Genomic DNA, 20,642 nt, shown 5'->3' on the forward strand with positions numbered 1-20,642 from the left:
ACAAATTATATGCTCAGTGTCCTTTACTACACATTCTCTCACTTTGTCACTTACTTCTCAGAATGTTTCTATGCCTACCCTCCAATAGTTTGTTTTTAGGGAACAATGCAATATCTCTTTCTGTGTTACAGTAGATATTTATATGTATATGAATACGAGACTGAGAATCTAGCAAATCCAAGGAAATCCCTGTACAAAAAAGTTTGGCAAACATTGCTGTAAATAGACCTTTTGGTCAAACCTTCTTCTTGATATGAAACCATTCGTTTTCAACAGTAGCCATCACCTTTCACGAACTAGGTTTTCTTTTGGCTCTGGAAAGGGGAGGCTGTGTAGATAGATCAGCCCTGAAACACTAGCCCAGTTTGATGCTATGCAGGGGAGCTCAAAATCCAGGCCTTCACAACTGTCTTCTGGTCTGACATACTCCTATTATTAGGGATAAAACTGATCTAGAGTATTTCTGGATGATCTTCTTGTAGATAAAAATAGAAGGGCTTTAAACTCTGAGGTGCCCATAGTTTGGTAGGAATTAAAATGAAAGAAAAGTTGTGAAATCTTTAATAATTAAATTAATTAATTAATTAATTAATAAAAATTTTTTTTTAAAAAAAAGTGGTGGCGGGGAAGAGGCAGAAATCTTTAATAATTTAATTAATTAATTAATAAAAAATTAAAAAAAAAGAAAAGTTGCACCCATTGGTACATGGCTGTAGTAAATCCTTGTGAGAACAATTTCTGAGTATTTGCAATTTTTAAACACAGTTGGGACAAACCATGCGATATCATAAATCCTTTTTTCTATCTTGCCATTATCCCATGCCCTCTGCATAATGTCTTTAGTTAAATTTATAGTTTCCTCTTGATGTCTCAGACCTCCCTAATTTTCCTAAGACATCCGAGGGGCAATTCTTTATAGCCACTGAAATACTTCCAGGTCACAGATTGTTACAGATAGCTTTGAAGCAGTCTCTCATTCTTAAAACAAGCCTGGTCTGTGTTTCCTGGGAATGGGTTTTAGATGGACCTGAAATATCACCAGATAATTAACAATAGTAAAGGTTATGTCAGTAGAAACAAAAACCCAAATTCTGCAAATTCTTTACTTTGTTTTGTTAGATCTTCATGGTTTATAGGTGCAAAGAGTAGCAAAAGCAAAACCAGTAATATTGGAGAAGAAAATGAGGTTAGAAACGGAGTGACTAACACAGGGTTCATGACAGCATGTTTGTAACTAAATTGGGAACTGTTTACTTTTCTCGACTGACTTGATAATGATACAGTGAGTGCCAAGGAAACATGCAAAAACTATCCAAGTGTCATTGGTAAATGCTTTTTGAGAAAATATAGATCTCAACATCAGTAGGGTTTTTTTTGTTATTTGTTTTGTTTTGTTTTTCTTTTTTTTTTTTTAAGAAGCAGAGCCTGCACAAAAAGTTATGCTTTCAATTCCTTCAAGTCTATAACAATTTATTCCTGTCTTGACTGGAGAGGCCTGACAAAAACAAAGTTATCTTTCATGGTCATCTAATATACGGGGTGTGAAATATGCAATTCTCTTTGGTGAATACAAAATTGTTTTTCCTACATAATCATACAGACTTTATTCTGTCAGAAACACTGCAACATTGACTGTTGGTAGATTTGTGCATGAGTATCAGAAAGGTTAAAGCAATATGGCCATGAGTTAGTAAGCTGGTAAATCATGGTTTTGGTTTTTATTTTCTCTTTCTGATGTGTGTGTGTGTGTTTGTGTGTGTGTGCTCGCATGGGCGCGTGTGAGTGCATGCACACGTGCTTGTACACATGTATGTTCTGGAGATCAGATCAGGACCTTGACAAGCTAAACATGTGAGCCTGCTGAGTTACACATAACTGATGTGGGATTCCCCTCTGTATGCTGTAAATACCATTGTTTAATAAACAAACTGTCTTGGGCCTGTGCAGAGCAGGATAGAGGTAGGCGGGAAAAACTAAACTGAATGCTGGGAGAAAGGAGGTGGAGTCAGAGAGACGCCATTGAGCTACTGTTGGAGGCAGACATGCTGAAACCTTGTTGATAGGCCACAATCCTCATGGTAAAATATATAATAATGAAGATGGGTTAATTCTAGATGTAAGAGCTAGCTAGCAATATGCTTAAGTAATTGGCCAAGCAGTGATTTAATTAATACAGTGTCTGTGTGGTTACTTCAGGAGTTTGGGCAGCTAGGAAATGAACAAGTGGCTTCTCTACAACACATAACTCTATGTTCCTTACTGGCATTATTATTTTAAATATAATCATTTATTATTAATAAACTTTTCACTAAAAACATGCATGCTTTTATTTTTATTAATAAAAATGTTCTTCAGATAAAATAAGAATTTTAAAGTCCAAAGTTTTTTAATTTCTCAAATTGTTGTACATGTACAATACTATATAAAGTTCATAATAATGCTATGAATATCCTTACTTTAATATAAATAAAATATCAACTTTTATAACAAAATTATGTATCTGGTATTTTAAGGTTAATTTTTAACTATGTGTATATGTGGGGATGGAGTATGTGCATGTATCATTGGAAGTGTCCACAGAATTCAGAAAAAGCTGTTGAATTCCCTGAAGCTGGAATTACAGAGGATTATAAGTCATTTAATAAGGGGGCTGAGAAGCAAACATGGGTTCTCTATAAACAAAATATGCAATCTAAAGCTCTGAGCTATCTTCCTAGTCACTATTTCTGGTATTTTAAAATGTCTCATCAAATCATAAAAGTTCATTTCCTGAATGTTAGAAATCAGGTCATTTTGGTCACTACTTAGTGTAACATAAGAAAGTTTTTCTTCATTTTCCTATAGTTATAATTCTAGACATGTAGACATATATAGTCCCAATGAAAGAAAAGAGACCACGAGTAAGTTTTAAAATGTGTCTCACAGAATAGTAATGCTACTTGAGATCTTATCTGAGGAAGTAAAATAATGACCCTTTTCATTTTTAAGATTGGTATAGTTCTTACTAAGACATGGGAGTCCCACAGTGACTACCTGGCTTTGGGTCTTGGAACAGTCATCCCACATGACATGGGGGAGATCTTGTTTCTCTTGTGTTTGGTTTTCTATAGTTTAATTATGTCAATGACTCTTGTCAAAATGATGTTTCCAGAAAGCACATGAATTTGAGACTTTATCTTCTTGTATCTTTATTTTATAAAGGCAAGTGAGACCACTTCAATTCAAACACTTCCACACTTCCAAGAAACAGTTAAAAGACGGCAGAGATGAGCAGAAACCCCTTGGCTGACACTCATATAGTTGCCATGGACCTGCAAAAGCAGTGGGAGAACACAGAGACCAACTGGCATAAGGAAAAGATGGAGTTACTGGACCAGTTTGATAATGAAAGAAAAGAATGGGAAAGTCAGTGGAAGGTCATGCAGAAGAAGATCGAAGAGGTATGGTTTGATTTAGTTTAAACATACTGTAAACTCCAATCTAGAAAAAAAAAAAAAAACATGAGATCAAAGTCAGTACAACAGTACAACCTCACCTAGTGGTGTCTCTGAGACTGCTTTTATTTTGTATCCTTACATTAAAATGAAAACTTAGAAGTGGTTTTCAACTTTGTTTATGCTCAACCTTTTAATATAGCTCCTCATGTTGTGGTGACCCCCCCACCAAAAAATTATTTTGTTGCTGCTTTATAACTGTAATTTTGTTGCTTCTATGATCATAATGCAAATATCTTATATATATATGCTAACTATGTATGTGTGTGTGTGTGTGTGTGTATATATATATATATATATGTATATGTATATGGTGGTCTACAGTGTACAAAGCTAGGATAAAAAGGTTGAGAAAAACAAGAAAATATTTTCTCAGGTTATAGAGAATCAACCCTTGTTTTTAAAAGTAAAAAAAAAATTTCAATATTTGGCAATATTATGATTATGTACACATAACAAAGGTTCTTGTTTAACAAATATATTGCTCAAAACGTACAGGACATTTGTTAAAAGTTACTTGGATCTAGTATTAAAATTTTCAGGTTATTGAGCTGTGTGCTAGAAAAGTGAGGACTCCTAAGTGTACATCTCTAACATCAGTGATGTTAAATAATAATATCACTGAGTGAAAGCGTTCAGCATCCGGCGTGAAGATGCTTGTACATCTCTGCTGAGCTCCTGTCCACATTCACTGCAATTGCTATTGAAGAGTCAAGCTATACGCACTCAGACCATTTGAACATAATCTACATATGAACTATGATTATGGCTACATTGAGTTGATAGAAATCTTGAAATCTTTTTGTTTACTTTGCAATCTTTTCTGTTTGTGTCCTTTGAAAGAATGGTCTTTCAAGGACTGAGTATCATAGGACAGATTCCCTATGCCAAACAAAATGTTCTCCATTCATTACAGTATACTAGTTTGGGGGGGGGGGTGTCGTTGTTCTGTTAACTTGTCAACTAGGTTGAGAAGTTATGGGAAGTTATACTGGCATAGAATTACACATAAGTTAAATTATGCCAAGGCAAATTTGAAGGATAAGATGAATACAGAAGGAATTGGATATAATACACAAGAATGGGACTTTCTAAGACCCAATCAATATATTTAGCATGCAAAATGAAAGGTCTTGTGTATGATGAGCACAATTTCCTTTGGGATTGAAAATGCAGCAATTGTCCTTTTACTCACGAATTTTTTGTTTAGTTTTGTTTTAAGAGAGAGGGTTTTGTTGTTGTTGTTGTTGTTAACAGCCCCAGATATTGTGAAACTTGCTTTATAGACCAGACTGGCTTCAAACTCACAGAGATCCTCCTGCCACTCCCTCCCGAGTGCTGGGTTTAAAGGTGAGTACCACCACACCAAGCCTATTCAGAAATTCTTAAATGGGGACAACACTACCAATAACATCTTCAAATTTAACATAGTACTTTTGAGAGTTGTTCCTTCTATCACACATGTTGAACAGCAGTTCAATACAGATAACTTTGTAAGCATCAAAACAAGCCGTTTATTGATGTAGTTTGGTGACAACCTTGCTTCAATGAGGTGAGTGACTAAAACTTTAATCAATATCGGGGAACTAAAAGCACCATGTATTCTTAATATATTAGTTATGTACATTCTCTCAAATGAAGTTATGGTTAATTGTCGAGTAAGTATGTTATTATTAAAGACATTTATTGCATTTGTGAAATATAAATGTATTCACTTTAAAGTTATTTGGTGGTCTGTTTTGAAAAATGATGTGCTTTTGCAAGACACAAGTCTCAGGAGAATGCCACTTCTACACTTTAGGGGTGAGCTGACAGAGTATCTGCTGATCTTACTGAGGCAGCCTCCTTAAGAAATAATTTAGGATTGCCTTTAACAGAGGCGATAGATAGCCCAAGCTTTTAAGCTCTGTTTTATCATGTTGAACACTGATGTACTCAAAAACAAACAACATTCTTAAAGAATGTGTATCACTGTGTCATTAAAAATATCACTATAATATCTACCCCTCAATAATGCAGTTGACGAGCTAAAGGGAATGATTAATAAGGGCTTACTTAGAGGGAAGAATATGTCGATTTACTATATGATGTCAGCTATTTGGATTGTTAATGTTGCTATATAAGATCATATGTTTAAAATATTTTACTTTATTAATGTTAAACTCTTATTATATCAGAAAGTGGTTAGGGAGAATAGCCAGTAATTGATTCAGATCAGTGTAATTTTGTGATTGTGCTTCTGTATTCTATATAGATCCAGACTTCTTTTATTTTTTTATGTGTGTATTTTGTTTTATTTCTTTTATTTTTTATTCATTTACATAACAAGCACAGTTTCCCCTCCTTTCCCTCCTTATCCTTCCCCCCACTACCTCCCATCCACTCCTCAGAGAGAGTATGGTCTTCTATGGGGAGTTAACAAAGGTTGGTGTATCAAGTTGAGGCAGGACCAAGCCCTTTCCCCCTGTATCAAGACTGAGCATGGTATTCCAAAATAGGGAATGGGTACCAGAAAGCCAGTTCATGCAACAGGGATAAATCCTGGTCCCACTACCAAGGACCCCACAAAAATACCAAGCCATATATCTGACACTCAAATTCAGAGGACCTAATTTGAACTCATGTGAGCTCCCCAGGTGTCAGACGGAGTCCATGAGCTCCCACTAGCATGTGTCAGTTATCTCTTTGGGTTTCTCCATCATGATCTTGAACCACCGCACCCCTTGCTCATATAACACACCACCTCCCTCTCTTCCATTGAATTCCAGGAGCTCAGCCCTGTGCTTGGCTGTGTATCTCTGCATCTACTTCCATCAGTTACTGGATGAAGGTTCTATGATGACAATTAGGGTAGTCACTATTCTGATTAGAGGAGAAGGCCTGTTCATGCACCCTCTCCACTATTACTAAGAGTCTTAGCAATAAATCCACGCTTGTGAGTTCCTGGGAATTTGCCATGCTCTCCCTCTCTGTCCCTCCCCCAACTCAACCATCTTGTTTCCTCATGCTCTAATCCCCCCTCCCCTCCCCTTGTTCTCCCCAACCCTAGTTTACCCAGAAGATTTCTATTTTTGCTTACTAGGGTGATCCATGTATGTCCCTCTTAGGGTCCTCCTTGTTACCTAGCTTCTCTAGGACTATATGTTGTAGTCTGGTTGTCATTTGCTTTACGTTTAATATCCACTTATAAGTGAGTATATACTGTGTTTGTCTTTCTAGGTCTGGTTACCTCTCTTGAGATTATTTTGTCTAGTTCCATCCATTTGCCTGCAAATTTCTTGATTTCATTGTTTTTTACTGCTAAGTAATGTTGAAAGGAGGCTGCTTGTTGGTTCCCAGCTGCTCAGCCCCAAAACAATCACACAGAAACTGTATTAATTAAAACATTGCTTGGCCTAATAGCTCTAGCTTCTTATTGGCTAACTCTGACATGTTCATTTAACCCATCTTTATTAATCTGTGCATCACCAGGAGGTCATGACCTACTGGCTAAATTTCTGGTGTCTGTCTCCATCTGGGCTACATGGCTTCTCTCTGACTGCCTCCTTTCTCCCAGCATTCAGTTTAGTTTTCCCTGTTTATCTAAGTTCTGCCCTATCAACAGGCCAAGGCAGTTTTCTTTATTAATTAACCAATCTTATTCACAGCATACAGAGGGGAATCCCACATCATAGTAATACTCCATTGTCTAAATATACCACATTTTTTTACCCACTCTTTGGTTGAGGGGCATCTAGGTTGTTTCCAGGTTTTGGCTGTTATCAATAATACTACTATGAACATAGTAGAGCAAGTGTCCTTGTGGTATGATTGCACATCCTTTGGGTACATGCCTAAGAGTGGTGTAGCTGAGTTTTGAAGTAGATTGATTCTACATTTTCTGAGAAACTGCCATACTGATTTCCAAAGTTGCTGTACAAGTTTGTACTCCCACCAGCAATGGAGGAACGTGCCCCTTACTCTGCATCCTACCTAGCATAAGCTATCATCAGTGTTTCTGATCTTAGCCATTCAGAATGATCATCTCAAATTCATTTTGATTCGCATTTCCCTGATGACTAAAGTTGTTGAGCAATTCCTTAAATGTTTTTCAACCATTTGAGATTCTTCTATTGAGAATTCTGTTTAGACCTGTATCCCATTTTTTTTAATTCTAATTTCTTATCAGAAAGACAGAATCCCTACTTTGCCCTAATAAAAACTAGTCTTCATGGTTCACCACAACTGTTCTAGCTCATCCTTGTTTTATAGGCATTCTCTATATGCACAAGCATTAATACCCATGGTAGTTATAGTAATATTGCAAAGAGAACTCAAAATAATTTACTCAGTGTCAATAATATGGATCAAAGCTAGGCACACCAGCACACACCTTTATTTCCACTGCTCAGAGGCAGAAGCAGGTAGATATTTGGGAGTTTGAAGTCATTCTGATCTTCAGAATGAGGTTCAATTCAAGACTATGTAGTGAGATTCTACTTTTAAATATAGATATATTTAATATATATATATTGATCAAAAGAGAAAGAAAAGGAATATATTGATCAGATAAACTAGGAAAAGTAAATTTTTAATTTTTATTTCTTACAGCTTTGCCAGGAAGTAAAGCTGAGGAGGAAAATGAACATGAATGAACATTCTAAGGTTATTAATCTTGATCATGTTCGAGATAAAATGGAATTCCCTCCAAATCTCCCCAATTCAAGACAATGTGAATTCAGAGTGACAAATCACCAAGATGGTCTGGTAAAGGAAAACAAAGTAGAAAGAGACTTCCTCAGAAAAGGAAATCAAGTGTACAAAAACCAAAAAGTAACCCTGGAAAGCAAAGTAGGACTTCTGAATCCGATGGCCACAGAAGAGAAGGCATGTGATGTGTGGGCTGACTTGAGGCCTTCTGAGGAGGAGAGTACAAACTGTTCTGTTGCCCTTAACACAGTAAGTAAGATAGGACCACCCAGAAACTGTTTCTAAAGAAGTGTGAGCACTTCTAAGTGCTAACAAAGGTTCTTTTTTATGTGTTATATGTGTGAAGGCTCTTGACGAACTTGCAAAAGTTAGTGAAGAACTGTGTACCTTTCAAGAGGAAATCCGAAAGCGCTCTAACCACAGAAGGTAGGCTGGCACACATGCGATTGTTCTAATCCGGGAAATCAAAAAAGAATTCTGTTTACAGTCAGTGAATCTAATTGCCTCTTAATGTATACCTTATTTCATGAATTCTTAAAAGTAATCTTCCAATCCATTTCATTACTTAAATATTAGGAATATGATATTCCTTTTGGTGTTTAGTTAAGATAGACTGTAATAAATGATTATGTATCCTCTACTGTAGTTCTTTCTCATTGTGTGTCAGCAGGAGGAAAAATATGCAAATGGGCAGATCCAGTTAAATCAGTTATTAAACATGACAAAGTTAACAATGTGGTGTTTGAACAGTATAAGATGTTCTTTTTAAATATTTTAATACTGGGTCATTTATTTCTCAACAGTTAGGTATATAATAAAGGAATATGTACTTCGAAGTAACACATATGCCTGTATGGCACCAGCTCTTGTTTTATGTCAGAAACATAATGTAATTTTAAGACTAAGCTTTAACTAAGTTTAAAAAAATAATTTGGAGCTCTGTGCATGGCTAAGTACAGATTATTATTTTGTATCAATATTTAGCTCATTGAGGGACCGGAGCTTCTTATAGAATGCTACAACAATGATATTCCTTATTGTTATTTAGCTGCAAAGAACCTGAGAAGCTTTGTGATGACTTGAACAGAGTTTGTCACTGTGAACTGCACTCCATTTGCCCACTGAGCTTCCTCCCTTCTGTCCTCTGTTAATGGGTGTTTCCTATACTTCATCTTACATTGTTGTAGGAGCTTTTTATAAGTTGAATATGTATAATTTATTTTATTATGTGATTTTGATGTTTATTACTCTATTCATGTCTTATACAAAGACTTGTCCATCTCCATTTACAAATTATATGGAAAGAATCTCAAGCTGTCATGGTGAAAAAGAACATGAAGTGTTGAGTGATTAGGTAGGTAGAGAGGATCTGGGAGGAGTTAAAGGAAGATGAAAAATAAGATCAAAATATATTTATGAAATTCCCAAAAAAACAAAAACCACTGAAAAGTGAAGCTTCCATGGTCATTCCATGGCCTTGAGAAAGCACTTTAAAGTCTCAACATGTGGGCTAACATTGTTCTAAGATTTGGCATAACCTAGTATCTTTGTGTCTTTCATTATCTCTCACTCTGCTTTAAGTCTATGCAGGATGCTCTTCATTCTCTCAATGGGCACACTTTACTAGAGTTTATTTCTTTTTATTACCTTTCTTTGATTCATAAAATACAATCTTACCTTCCTTTCAAGTTCAAATGACACCTTCCATTTGGAATTACCTAATGTTGTTCATGATACTCCACTCAGACTGACACTATTCCCAATGTTATTTAAAATCCAAGGAGAAAAGTGAAGGATGAATAGGAATTATTTAATAGAAAATAAAACTTGCATAGGAAAATGAGGAAAAGGATATAATAGGAAAAATACTGTAGCAATGGGAACGTCAAGAGCAGAAACTCAAGAGACTACATTGCATAGTTTGAATCTAGCATGAGGTTTCATGCTAGGAAAAGTAAGGGATGACACTGACTAAAATTTGGGTTAGAACCATGACTATAACACTGAAGACTTTACCCTACAAGAAAGCAATAAATAGGTCTTATAATAAATGAATTTAAAATACATATATACACATATGTATCACATTGTGTATATAATCACATTATATATATACACATACATACACACACACATATAACTACACATATAATATTTTAGCAAATTGTGACTTTTTCTAATAGCATAAATACATTTTTAAACTATGATTTCTTTTAAAAGCTCATTTTGAAAATAATATTACTAATATACCTTGATTTATAATTGTTTAGGATGAAGTCTGATTCTGTTCTCCAGGAAATGCCAAATGAAATCAGTGTACCTCATGGGAACCACTTGATCAGTAATGGCCAGGGCATTCTTCTAACCAATAGGGAGAAAGAAAAACAGAAAAAGAATCTGAGCTGTGCCAATAGACTCCAAAACAATTCTATGAAAAACTGTGGAATTGGTTTAATTGATTTACAAAGAAGTGAAACTCCTCCAGTTCCTCCTCCAAGAAGTACCTCTCGAAATTTCCCCAGTTTATATTCTGAACAAGCCCAAGAAAGACTGAAGGAAAGTTTATATTACAGGTGGGTGTCCCATGAGAGTCAAGATAAAACCAATTGCAATCCTCATCTCCTTCTGAGGCAGTCTCCACTGTTTCCACAAGAAGAGAGAAATTTGAAAGATAGTACCATGGTTTCCTCCTTGACACCAGAAGTCAAAATAGATAGCAAGCTTCCAGGTAATGAAGAGATTGGACTTAATATGTGGTTATGTGACTCTGTATCAGGTACAAAGGAGAGCCCTTCTGTGCAGTCCCAAAAAGCTGGTTTTACACCCAATAAAGCAAAATTTGAAAAGGTGATTCCAGATAATCCTAATAAATCTCAGCTTGATCTTCATGTGAAAAATGACTTTCTTCTCTCAGTGACACAGAGAGATCCACTTAGAAGTTACAGCTGCAGTTATGAACAGACTCCAAGGAATGAAAAGCTGGCAGCAAAGATTGATGAATTTAACAGAACTGTCTTCAGAACAGACAGAAATCGTCAAGCAATACAGCAGAGTCAAAACGATTCAAAATCATCTGATGATCTCAACCTTCTTGATATCTCTCTTGCTCATAGAGGTGACATGCCAGAACATGACAGGGGGACTAGTGGTTTGAAAGTTAGTGACCACACTCCTGGACCCATAGAAAATGTATTCAGTAATTCCACAAAAGTCTCTGCCACAGGCCCGGTCAAACAAATACAGGCATGTACGAGTCCCAGCAGCTATCAGCTCATGTTCCACGAGCATGATTGGAGACCAAGCAATTTCTCTAGCCGGCCAAGGTCAGCTGATCCCAGATCAAATTACGGTGTTGTGGAAAAGCTGCTGAAAACCTATGAGACAGAGACAAGGCCTGCGCAGCAAAATTTAAGATGTTTCAGAGATAACTGGACCAAATGTGGTTCTGATGTAAGTGGTGGTATCATGTAGATTCAATGTTTAGAATAGCGTCAAATGGAACAGTTGGTTTAGTGTGGGATTCAGCAAATGGAGGAAGGACTAGATTCAACTAAGATAACACAGTTGAGAAATCAGGGACTATATCTGTCTTGAGCAATACCTCTGAAGTCAGTTTGGTTTCTAGATCATATAAGTACGATGTAAACCTATGTTGGGATCTTCTTAACGTCTTGGCCCTCTGTGAGGCAATATCTTAATATGAGCTGAGGGTATAGTTTTAAAAACTTCATCTAGTACATTACTTTCAAATAAGTAATATTAAGGACATAAGTGGTGATAATGCCTTTAATTTGAATACTTAGGAGGCAGAAACAGGTAGATCTCTATGAGTTTGAGACTGGAGTGATTTTTCAAAGTTAGCTCTAGGCCATCTGGGACTAAGTAGTGAGACTGCCTCAAAAATAAATAAATAAATAAATGAATAAATAAATATTGATAGAAGATGCTTTCGAGAACCTAGGGAAAGCTATTTGTTTCCTTTCTTTAAAAAAATCATAATACATATCTGTTGACTTACAGTTTTACTGTAAAGGTTTATTGTTTCAGTAAATTAATTTTTAATAGCTTCCACTTTCTTGGTTATGATTGATTCAGACTTTCCCATTTCATGCCCTGTGGCCTCATAGGGTTTGCAACATGAGTGTGTGTGAAGGCAAAGTAATCATTCAAAACAATGTCTCCTTTTAAATGCTTGAAATTTTAAAACAAACAAAAACAGATCCTTTGTTTTTGCCACTAAAAGATGGTCTATAAAATACAACTAGTCATAGATTGCTTTCACATGAAAATTAACAAAAAGATTGGGATTTAAATAAACTTTTCTTCTCTTTTTTCTTTTGTGCATTTAAAAGAGTACAGTCTTCATTAATTGTAAATGGAGAGGTCAAGAAAATTGATATTTATTATGAAGACTTATACAAAATGCCTTTTTATATATGCAGTTTAAATAAGATGACTTATTGTCATTAGTCAACATTTCAAATAATCCCTTGGCTTTTGTACTTCCCTTCATTTTAGTTGAAACCATAACTCCGTAGGTCCTATGACCAGAGACACACAAACATGTACATTAACAAATTTCTCATTAACTAAGAATAGATGCTCAATGTTTCCTCTTTTTCATCGATCAGATTGCTCTGCTTGTTAAGAGCACTGCCTACTCTTCAAAAGTTCCTGAGTTCAATTCCCAGCAACCACATGGTGGCTTACAACCATCTGTAATGAGATATGGTGCCCTCTTGAGGAGGAGACCTGGTCTGTTGTTCTCATCAACTTAGAACATGAAACCCTATATGGACAAGTTCAACAGAACTGCCATATACGTGCTGCCCATGCATGCTTCAGATTTGCCAGGGCATACGTTTCATTCATTCAATTTCATTCTACTGTAGATCCTTAGGAACATATTGGATTGCTTTGCTTCATTTTTTTTAAGAAAAACTTGAATTAAATTTACATATCCAAAGGGACAATTTTAAAAATGAGGCTATTGCTTGGCTATGAAGGAAATTAGTAACACCCAAGTCTGTCCTCACTGCCTGTCTCTGGTATAAGAATATCAGCTTTATTAGGCAGGCCAGTTAGAGGATTGTAGGAGCTAGAGAGATGGCTCAGCAGTTAAGAGCACTTGCTGCTCTTCTAGAGGCCCTGGTAACCACCTATAATTTCAGTTTCAGGGAATCGGATGACCACTTCTGACCTTTATGGGCACCAGGTACACACACAGTGCATACAGGCAAAACACCTATATATAATAAAAATAAATATAGAAAAATTATTGAAAGGACAGTTGGAACCATGAGCACAAAATCTTATGAACGTTTTTATTATTGTTGTTATGGTGGTGGTGATGATGATCCTTTTGATGTTTTTTGGGGGATAAAGGTGACATGTGTAAGGAGATCGTGGCCTTTATTTATGTTGTAGGAATCCATAGCAGTGAAAGTCTCGAATGGAAAAGGGTTTTCCCGACCTGCCAGACCAGCTAATCGCCGACTCCCATCCAGATGGGCATCCAGATCGCCATCCGCACCCCCAGCCTTACGGAGGACTGCCTACAGCTATAAAGTCTCTCTGCAAACCGAAGCCCAGATGGTCTAGATCTAGCCTGGATTGCTGGATTATACAAGTTCTCATCCCTTTTGCCAAACTGAATATTCAGAGTGTTTACAAACAATCTTGTTCTCTTCTGCAACTTTCAAGATCACTGGGACAAGCAATCTAACCCTAACTTTCCATCGGTCTTCAGTGTTTTTAATCTGTGGGATAATTATCTCCTTGTACTTTAATTTCTTAGACTAGATTTTTTTTATTGCCATCCTCATTGACTTTCCAAAATGATTTAAGTTGAAACAATGTACAATATTGTATAGTCTAACTTTCTTGCAAATGCAGAAAACAAGATTCTGTGCATGGCCATGTGTTTGTAGGTGCATGTATTGTCATAGGAATGTATTTAGGTAAAAAATTATGTGCTAGTGTTGACCTTAAATTATAACATGTAGACCTATATATTCTTTGTGTTTATTTTAAAGTTTTGAAAATATACAATCCTATTTATATTTTGCATACCTTTTAATAGGTATATACCTAAGGCATTTGACATTCATATATAATTTAAACACTTCCTTGGCCACTAACTACATTGAAAAAAAATGAGAATTATACATGAACCAAACATTAGAAGTTTTCCAGAAATCAATCTTAAATAGCATCTTAACCCATATGGAGGTAACTGATACTATTGATTTCTTGTTTAAATGAAAACATCACAAGTATAACATATCAGTCTTCTAAAACAGGTATAAGATGCTCATCTGTGCTTTTGTATATCATCTGGTAGTCTCATTTGGCTTTAACTGTATACTTGATTCTTGGAGCCAGTATCGTAAGACTGCCTTAATAATAACAGGACAAAGTAATGAATTTCTTTTGTTGATTTCAGTAACAAACATTCCTTAAATGAGATGCAGAAAAGTAATTAAATTGTGCTGAATTTTACTTTTTGTTAAAATTGTGGTAAGTTTTTAGTTTAGCTACTTTATTTGGAGTTCTTTCTCTGCGGAGGTAAGTCACTTGTTTTGATTTTTCCTTTTTCTAAGTGTTTCCCAATAATTAGTAGATAAAAGACTAATTCCCATTTTTTATAAGGAGGATGATCAGGAACAACATTTAATTGATAGCTAAACTATATTGCATTTCTTATCCTGTGTAAAAAGGCCTTAAACTAAATTTGGGCATTGGTGGTCACATTGACCACCAATATATATCATGGCTACAATTTGCCCACACCAGATGCATGAAATCTATATTGATAAGTGGCATAGGAGAAGTAGGAAAGTTGAGATCCTCAGACTCCTACATGGCCAATCTTAAAAGCAACTTTGATGTAAATTGTTCTCCTTTAAGAGCAATTGTGTTACATGCTTAATATTAATCTACTTCACCCAAAAAGAAATTCTCATGCCTAGCAAATTCAGTGGACTTTCTCCTTACAATACTGTAGCCACTAAGAGGAATCCACCTTATTATTCCATTCTCTGAAGTAAAATAAGTAATTTGTAAATCACAGATTGCCTTAAAAGGCTTGAGACTGTAGCATGATGATGGCTAGATTCGTGGTTTACAGTAAGAAGATTTCCAGGGCTTAAGTGGAATTAAGTGTCTAGAGTGTGAGTTTGGCACAAGTACTGAAGGTTATAGATTCACTCTCTCACTCTTAAAGGACTTTTTCCTACCACAGGAGAGCAGCCAAGAAACTGGGTGTTAATTGCTCTATACTTTTCCCCTAAAGCAGAGAAAACCCTGGAAAAGTGGTTCCTTGGGTTGAAATGATAAGCTAAAGCTATCGCTGTGTGCACGTCTGTTTCCCTGCACCCCTGTACCCCAGGCAGCACCCCTGTGTTCCAGACAGCACCCCTGTGTCCCAGGCAGCACCCCTGTGTCCCAGGCAGCACCCTTGTGTCCCAGGCAGTCTTGGATTGATCAGTAGCCCCTGTCTCTATGCTCAAGCCAGAATTCTGAGCTCTCCTTTAAAAATGGAAAGGCCTAAAAATAAGAAAAATAGATTTCTAGCAGTAGGGACCTGGGATTCCTGGAATCTTTAATAAAACAAATCAATGTAATATAGTTGATGGCCAGGCTGATTTGGAAAGAGGGGTACTGACTAGAAACTGAGAGGATTCAAACTTTGGATAATATCTTTCATCACTTAATACTTTTCTTTGTTATCAAAAAAACAAAGATAATTACATTGCCAGGCTTTGTAAGTTTAAGCCCGCCTTTTCTATTATCATTTGAATAAACCAGTGGAACCTTTTTAATATCTTATATTAGCTTGAATCATAGAATACTACAACTGAAAAATTAGCATTTAGTCCAACTCCTTGATTAGAAAGCTGAAGAAATTAAAACAAATTGATTAGTCTATGTTCTCTTTTAAAGCTATTTATAAATTTTATGAAAAAAACAGATAAATGGAAATTATTATTATTGAAATTTTTTTCTTTTGAATTCTTGTGATTTGTAACTGGTCCTTTTTATATTCTGGGTAGATGTTTTCTTCCCTAAAGCATAATCTTTCTTTATGCCATCATCCTTAGGTTTAAGGATATGTGTAACCATTTAAAGGAATATTTCATTAGAAATATCTACATAGAAATGTTTTCCCTAGTAGCTTTTGAAAAAAAATGAAAAAAAAAACACCTTATTTTTCCTTTTTTATAAAGGATTATTGAAACTTCTAACTGATCTTCTAGCAGAATACTTGAGGTCCTCTCTCTCTCTCTCTCTCTTTCTCTCTCTCTCTCTCTCTCTCTCTCTCTCTCTCTCTCTGTGTGTGTATGTGTGTGTGTGAATGTGTTTGCACTTTCATGTACATTTTTAATATTGCCTTATATCCCCAAACCAAATAGAAAAATATGAGTGATAATTTGTCTTATTTATCACTTCAAACATGACCAAGAGCTTCTTTCTTTTGTCCATATAAGAAATGGAGACTATGTTTTATTTTGCTAACATTTCCCCAAAGCATGATTTACTGCAACATAAATGATTTAACCAGGTACCACAAAGTCCCCAAAACAAAATATCCAAAACATCTGGTTCCATAAAGAATATTAAGTTTCCTAAAAAACATCTTTAAATTTATTTTAGGTACATTTTCTGATAAAAAAAATTATTTGATATGGAAATCTTCAGCCACTGGAAGCTATTAAATAAAATAAGTTTGGAAACACCTACTATTTTAAGCACAAGAATGTCTTTCTTTTCTTCCTTTCAATACTGGACTCCAGTGGAGCTTTGAGTCCAAACTCAGATGCATACATTGTTCAATGCAGCTTCCCTAGAAATAACCACAGAGTTGAAGACAATCCTGTTGATAGCTACATGCAACGTCATTCCAAACACTGCTCCTGTCTAAATGGTATGAAGTTTGAAGAAAGTTTTCTTTGAAGAGAGCTTTCCGCTCTGAGATTTGCACTTATGTGATGAGATTAAATTCTTTTAGGTAGATACAAATTTCTAGTCTATTGTTCTATTAATTCAAATGTTAATGTTTTTCTTAATCAGAATTTATAAGTGAAAAAATGCACTTATTTTTTAAAAAAATTAACATAAGAAGGTAAAAAATAAATAAGGAAAGTCATCCTTGGGAAAACTTCAGAGATGACTGCTCCTGAGTCTCTTTTCTTGATGTAGGAAGTGATTTTTATATTAGTAAAATAATATTAGTAAAATAAATCACAAAGCCTAAAATGGAGTCCATTTTGGTGAACTTATGAATCCAATAGACTGGAGAAGCCTGTTAAATTAGGAAAAACATCCAGATGTGGAAGCAACCTAAAAGTCTTCTTAGAGGAAGAGAGCACACAAGATGAATATATACTAAGAGGAGATTTGTAGATTGTCTGGCATGATGCACTCTGGGTAATCCTACAATGGCTGGCCGCATGCTGGAGAGGCTAAGAGTCTGGCCACTACTCATCCATAAGACTGTACCCTCAGCATCGAAACCTGGTAAAGAAGGCCTGGAGGATCCTTACAAGCCCCTGGTTTTCAGTTCACATTGGAAGGCTGAGGTAACTGAGTGCTGATGTCAGAAGGGTATAATGGGAGAAGCAGCAACAGACAGTGCACTCACAAGCAAGGGAGTAAGATGTGCAAGCATGAAGCAATAGCCTTTTCCTTGAACTTCTATATATGTGGGGTACCATTGGGGGGTGCTGTTTACTTTGAAGAAGTGCCTTTCCCTTCCAAAGATTAGGAAGTTTCCCCCTCCAGGAAATACCTTCCCAGACATGCCCAGTGCCGTGTTGCTTTCTTGAATCCGGATCTAATTGTGTTGACAACCATGATCATCAGGATTCCTGACAACCTTTCAGATTTGTGAAACCTCTGATAGCTACACACTTCCCAGGAATAGAAGCCAAGCCTCACCCTGACTACCCACAATCTGATTTCTGTGTATAAATTGTTGCCTGTGTGACTTACAGTTGGCAAAATACATTCACAGTCTATTGTTTCTTTCTATCTCATAGCGAATTTCAGGATGGACTTTTTGCAAGTTCTAATCACATAAGGAAATCGAGTAGAATAATAAATAGAATAAATATTTCTCAAGATGGTGGTTGGAAATGGGAACAGCTCCTGAATAAGCCTTCTCAAACCCTATCTTCTTGGGGAAAAAAAAAGGTGGGGAGTGGGGAGAGGGAAGAGAGACGAGAAAAGAGAGAGTGAACAGAGTTCTCATTTGGGAGTTTGTTTAAGCCTTTCAGTGACTGGACTGCGGTGCTCCTGGTTTGTATGTGTTTACAGCTTCAAGATGTTGCAACCAACACCCACTTTAGAGAACTCCTCTCTACTTTTAATGCTTACTCTGGTTTTCCAAGGATTTTAGATGGAGAGTATGAGAAGGTAAAGAACGCAGCCAATGAGTACAGTACTAACTCAAAGTTTCCTGCTCAACATACCCCAGAATAAATGAGCACATTTACCGTGGAGTACTGTTTTAACACATCTATCCTATTGTAACAAAATTCCCATAAGCAAGTAATTTCTGAGGAGCAGAAATGTAGTTTCTATAATTCTGGCAGCTGTGGATGAATGGTGAGAATAGTCCTTCCATCTAAGACAGGATCTGGTTGCTGGGCTTTACTTAGCATGTCCTTCCAGAGTAGAATACGGAAAGTTTCCAATGGTAGATAAAGCTAACATTTCTTTAACAAGGCTACAGATGTATCCATTCATGAGAGGGCCTTGTGATGCTATAACAGGAAAGATCCCATCTCTTAGCAGTGTTGCCATGAGATTAAATTTCAATGTAAATTTTGGAAGGATGTATTCAGAGCCTAGCAATCAAGTAGTTACTTTAGATTTCAAGATCACTTAAATTTGTTCTCTGAAGGCTGTTTATGTTTGAAGCTTATTTCCCAATCTGGACTTGAGGACAGAACTACATATGAGAACCCAGAGCTACAGTGCTCAAAGGTCTGACAACTGGTCACCATTCCAATTTCTTCAAAAAACAATTCTGGATCCTTCTTTGTCTAGAGCCCAAGTAGAGCAGAGTAATCTCAGGAAAGAAATTGGCAGATACAAGATTTGTAACCAAGAAACCCAGACCTAGAAAACAGAAGTAGGAAGTGAAGTCTCATTTGTAGGCATCTAGAACAATAAACACACAGTGCTGAAAGAAATCGTGAGTCAGTACACCTTGGACTAATACGGGCAGCATTAGAAGTTGGAAATGGCAGGATGCCATCTGAGGACATCAATAAGAAAGACCAGGAAGGACACAAAGGGAATGGGATGCTACAGCCCTTTTTCTCTCTCCTCTACTGTTATTTACTTTTAATGTATTTTCTGGAACATAAATGTTTCTTGAGCGTGCTATGAAGTAGTCCATTCATATCTTCATATAACAGACAAAAGAAAATTATATAACCCAGAGACTACAAGTTTATATCTAATATACCTAAACAGACTGCTTTAGTAAGAACAGACTTCAATCTCAAAATCAAATGTAATGTGGTATGTGAAGAAGGTGAAACATCAATCATTCTGATCCTTATCTGAGTAGAAGGGAACTGGGATTACAGTAACCTACGCAAAGTGATGCCAAGTGCAAGGATGTTCTGTTTTGACCCACTGTTGTCCAGTGGGAGGGACAAGAAACAGGGGACAGAAACTTTCTAGCTATACAGTTAATCCATGCAGAACCAGGAAGCTTCCTGAGGCAGATCTGGGTCACAAGAACCACTGGATGCCACACAGGTCCCAGTTACTTATTCCAAGTTCATCCAGAAGTCCTCAGACATTTTTTGTCATGCTCCACACTATGAATGGCACCATTCTCTAGGTTTTTATTCCAGGATTATATAAAATGGGGAGAGTTAGGGATTGAAGAGAAGGCTCATTTGGTGGGATCAGTCTACCAGACATGTGGCACATTGGGCACTGACAGTCCTGCCCGGGGTTCTAGCAAGCCCTCAGATGTAGCATGCTGCTGCTGAGTGATTCCTGACTCAGGACCCACAGGCTGCCTCTCTGTGCTTTGCTTGCAGGCCACATGCTGCTGCTTGCAATCCCCATGATGCACACAGTCCACAACTCAAACTGACAGAAAACTTTAGGTTTTCTCTTTATCCTGGGTTCCAACTCTCAGAATCATTTGATCACCTTAATAAGTGCTCTTAATTTGTTAAAGCATATTTTCAGTACCAAAGTAAGCAACACGTACTGTTTACTGCTGCTAACATCTCTCAGCCACCTGGCTGCAACTGCAAGACGTGCTGGCCAATAACGATTAGTACACCTACTCCAATTCATTATAAGTGCCTTATAACAGGTAATATCTGAGAAACTACAAAAAAATGACTGATAACATCCAGGAGTTCAATAATTATTTTGTTTATACTATGGAAGGTATTCTGCAAGGCTTACATGACTTTCCTTCTA

At 36.4% G+C, this 20,642-nt stretch overlaps 1 protein-coding gene across 2 annotated transcripts in view; it reads left to right on the top strand.

Moving 5' to 3' along the window:
• Positions 1–14,195, top strand: part of Kiaa0408 (KIAA0408 ortholog) — a 29,488-nt gene extending 15,293 nt beyond the window's left edge. For both annotated transcript variants that reach the window (XM_057754416.1, XM_057754423.1), the window contains exons 2-6: positions 3,202–3,440; positions 8,085–8,432; positions 8,530–8,609; positions 10,454–11,633; positions 13,611–14,195. In XM_057754416.1, coding sequence (XP_057610399.1) covers positions 3,267–3,440; positions 8,085–8,432; positions 8,530–8,609; positions 10,454–11,633; positions 13,611–13,784 — 1,956 coding nt within the window. In that variant the 5' untranslated portion in view covers positions 3,202–3,266 and the 3' untranslated portion in view covers positions 13,785–14,195. The remainder of the gene's footprint in view (positions 1–3,201; positions 3,441–8,084; positions 8,433–8,529; positions 8,610–10,453; positions 11,634–13,610) is intronic.
• Positions 14,196–20,642: the final 6,447 nt, after the last annotated feature.

Source organism: Chionomys nivalis, chromosome 2 (genome assembly GCF_950005125.1).
Source record: "Chionomys nivalis chromosome 2, mChiNiv1.1, whole genome shotgun sequence".
Lineage (NCBI taxonomy): Eukaryota > Metazoa > Chordata > Mammalia > Rodentia > Cricetidae > Chionomys > Chionomys nivalis.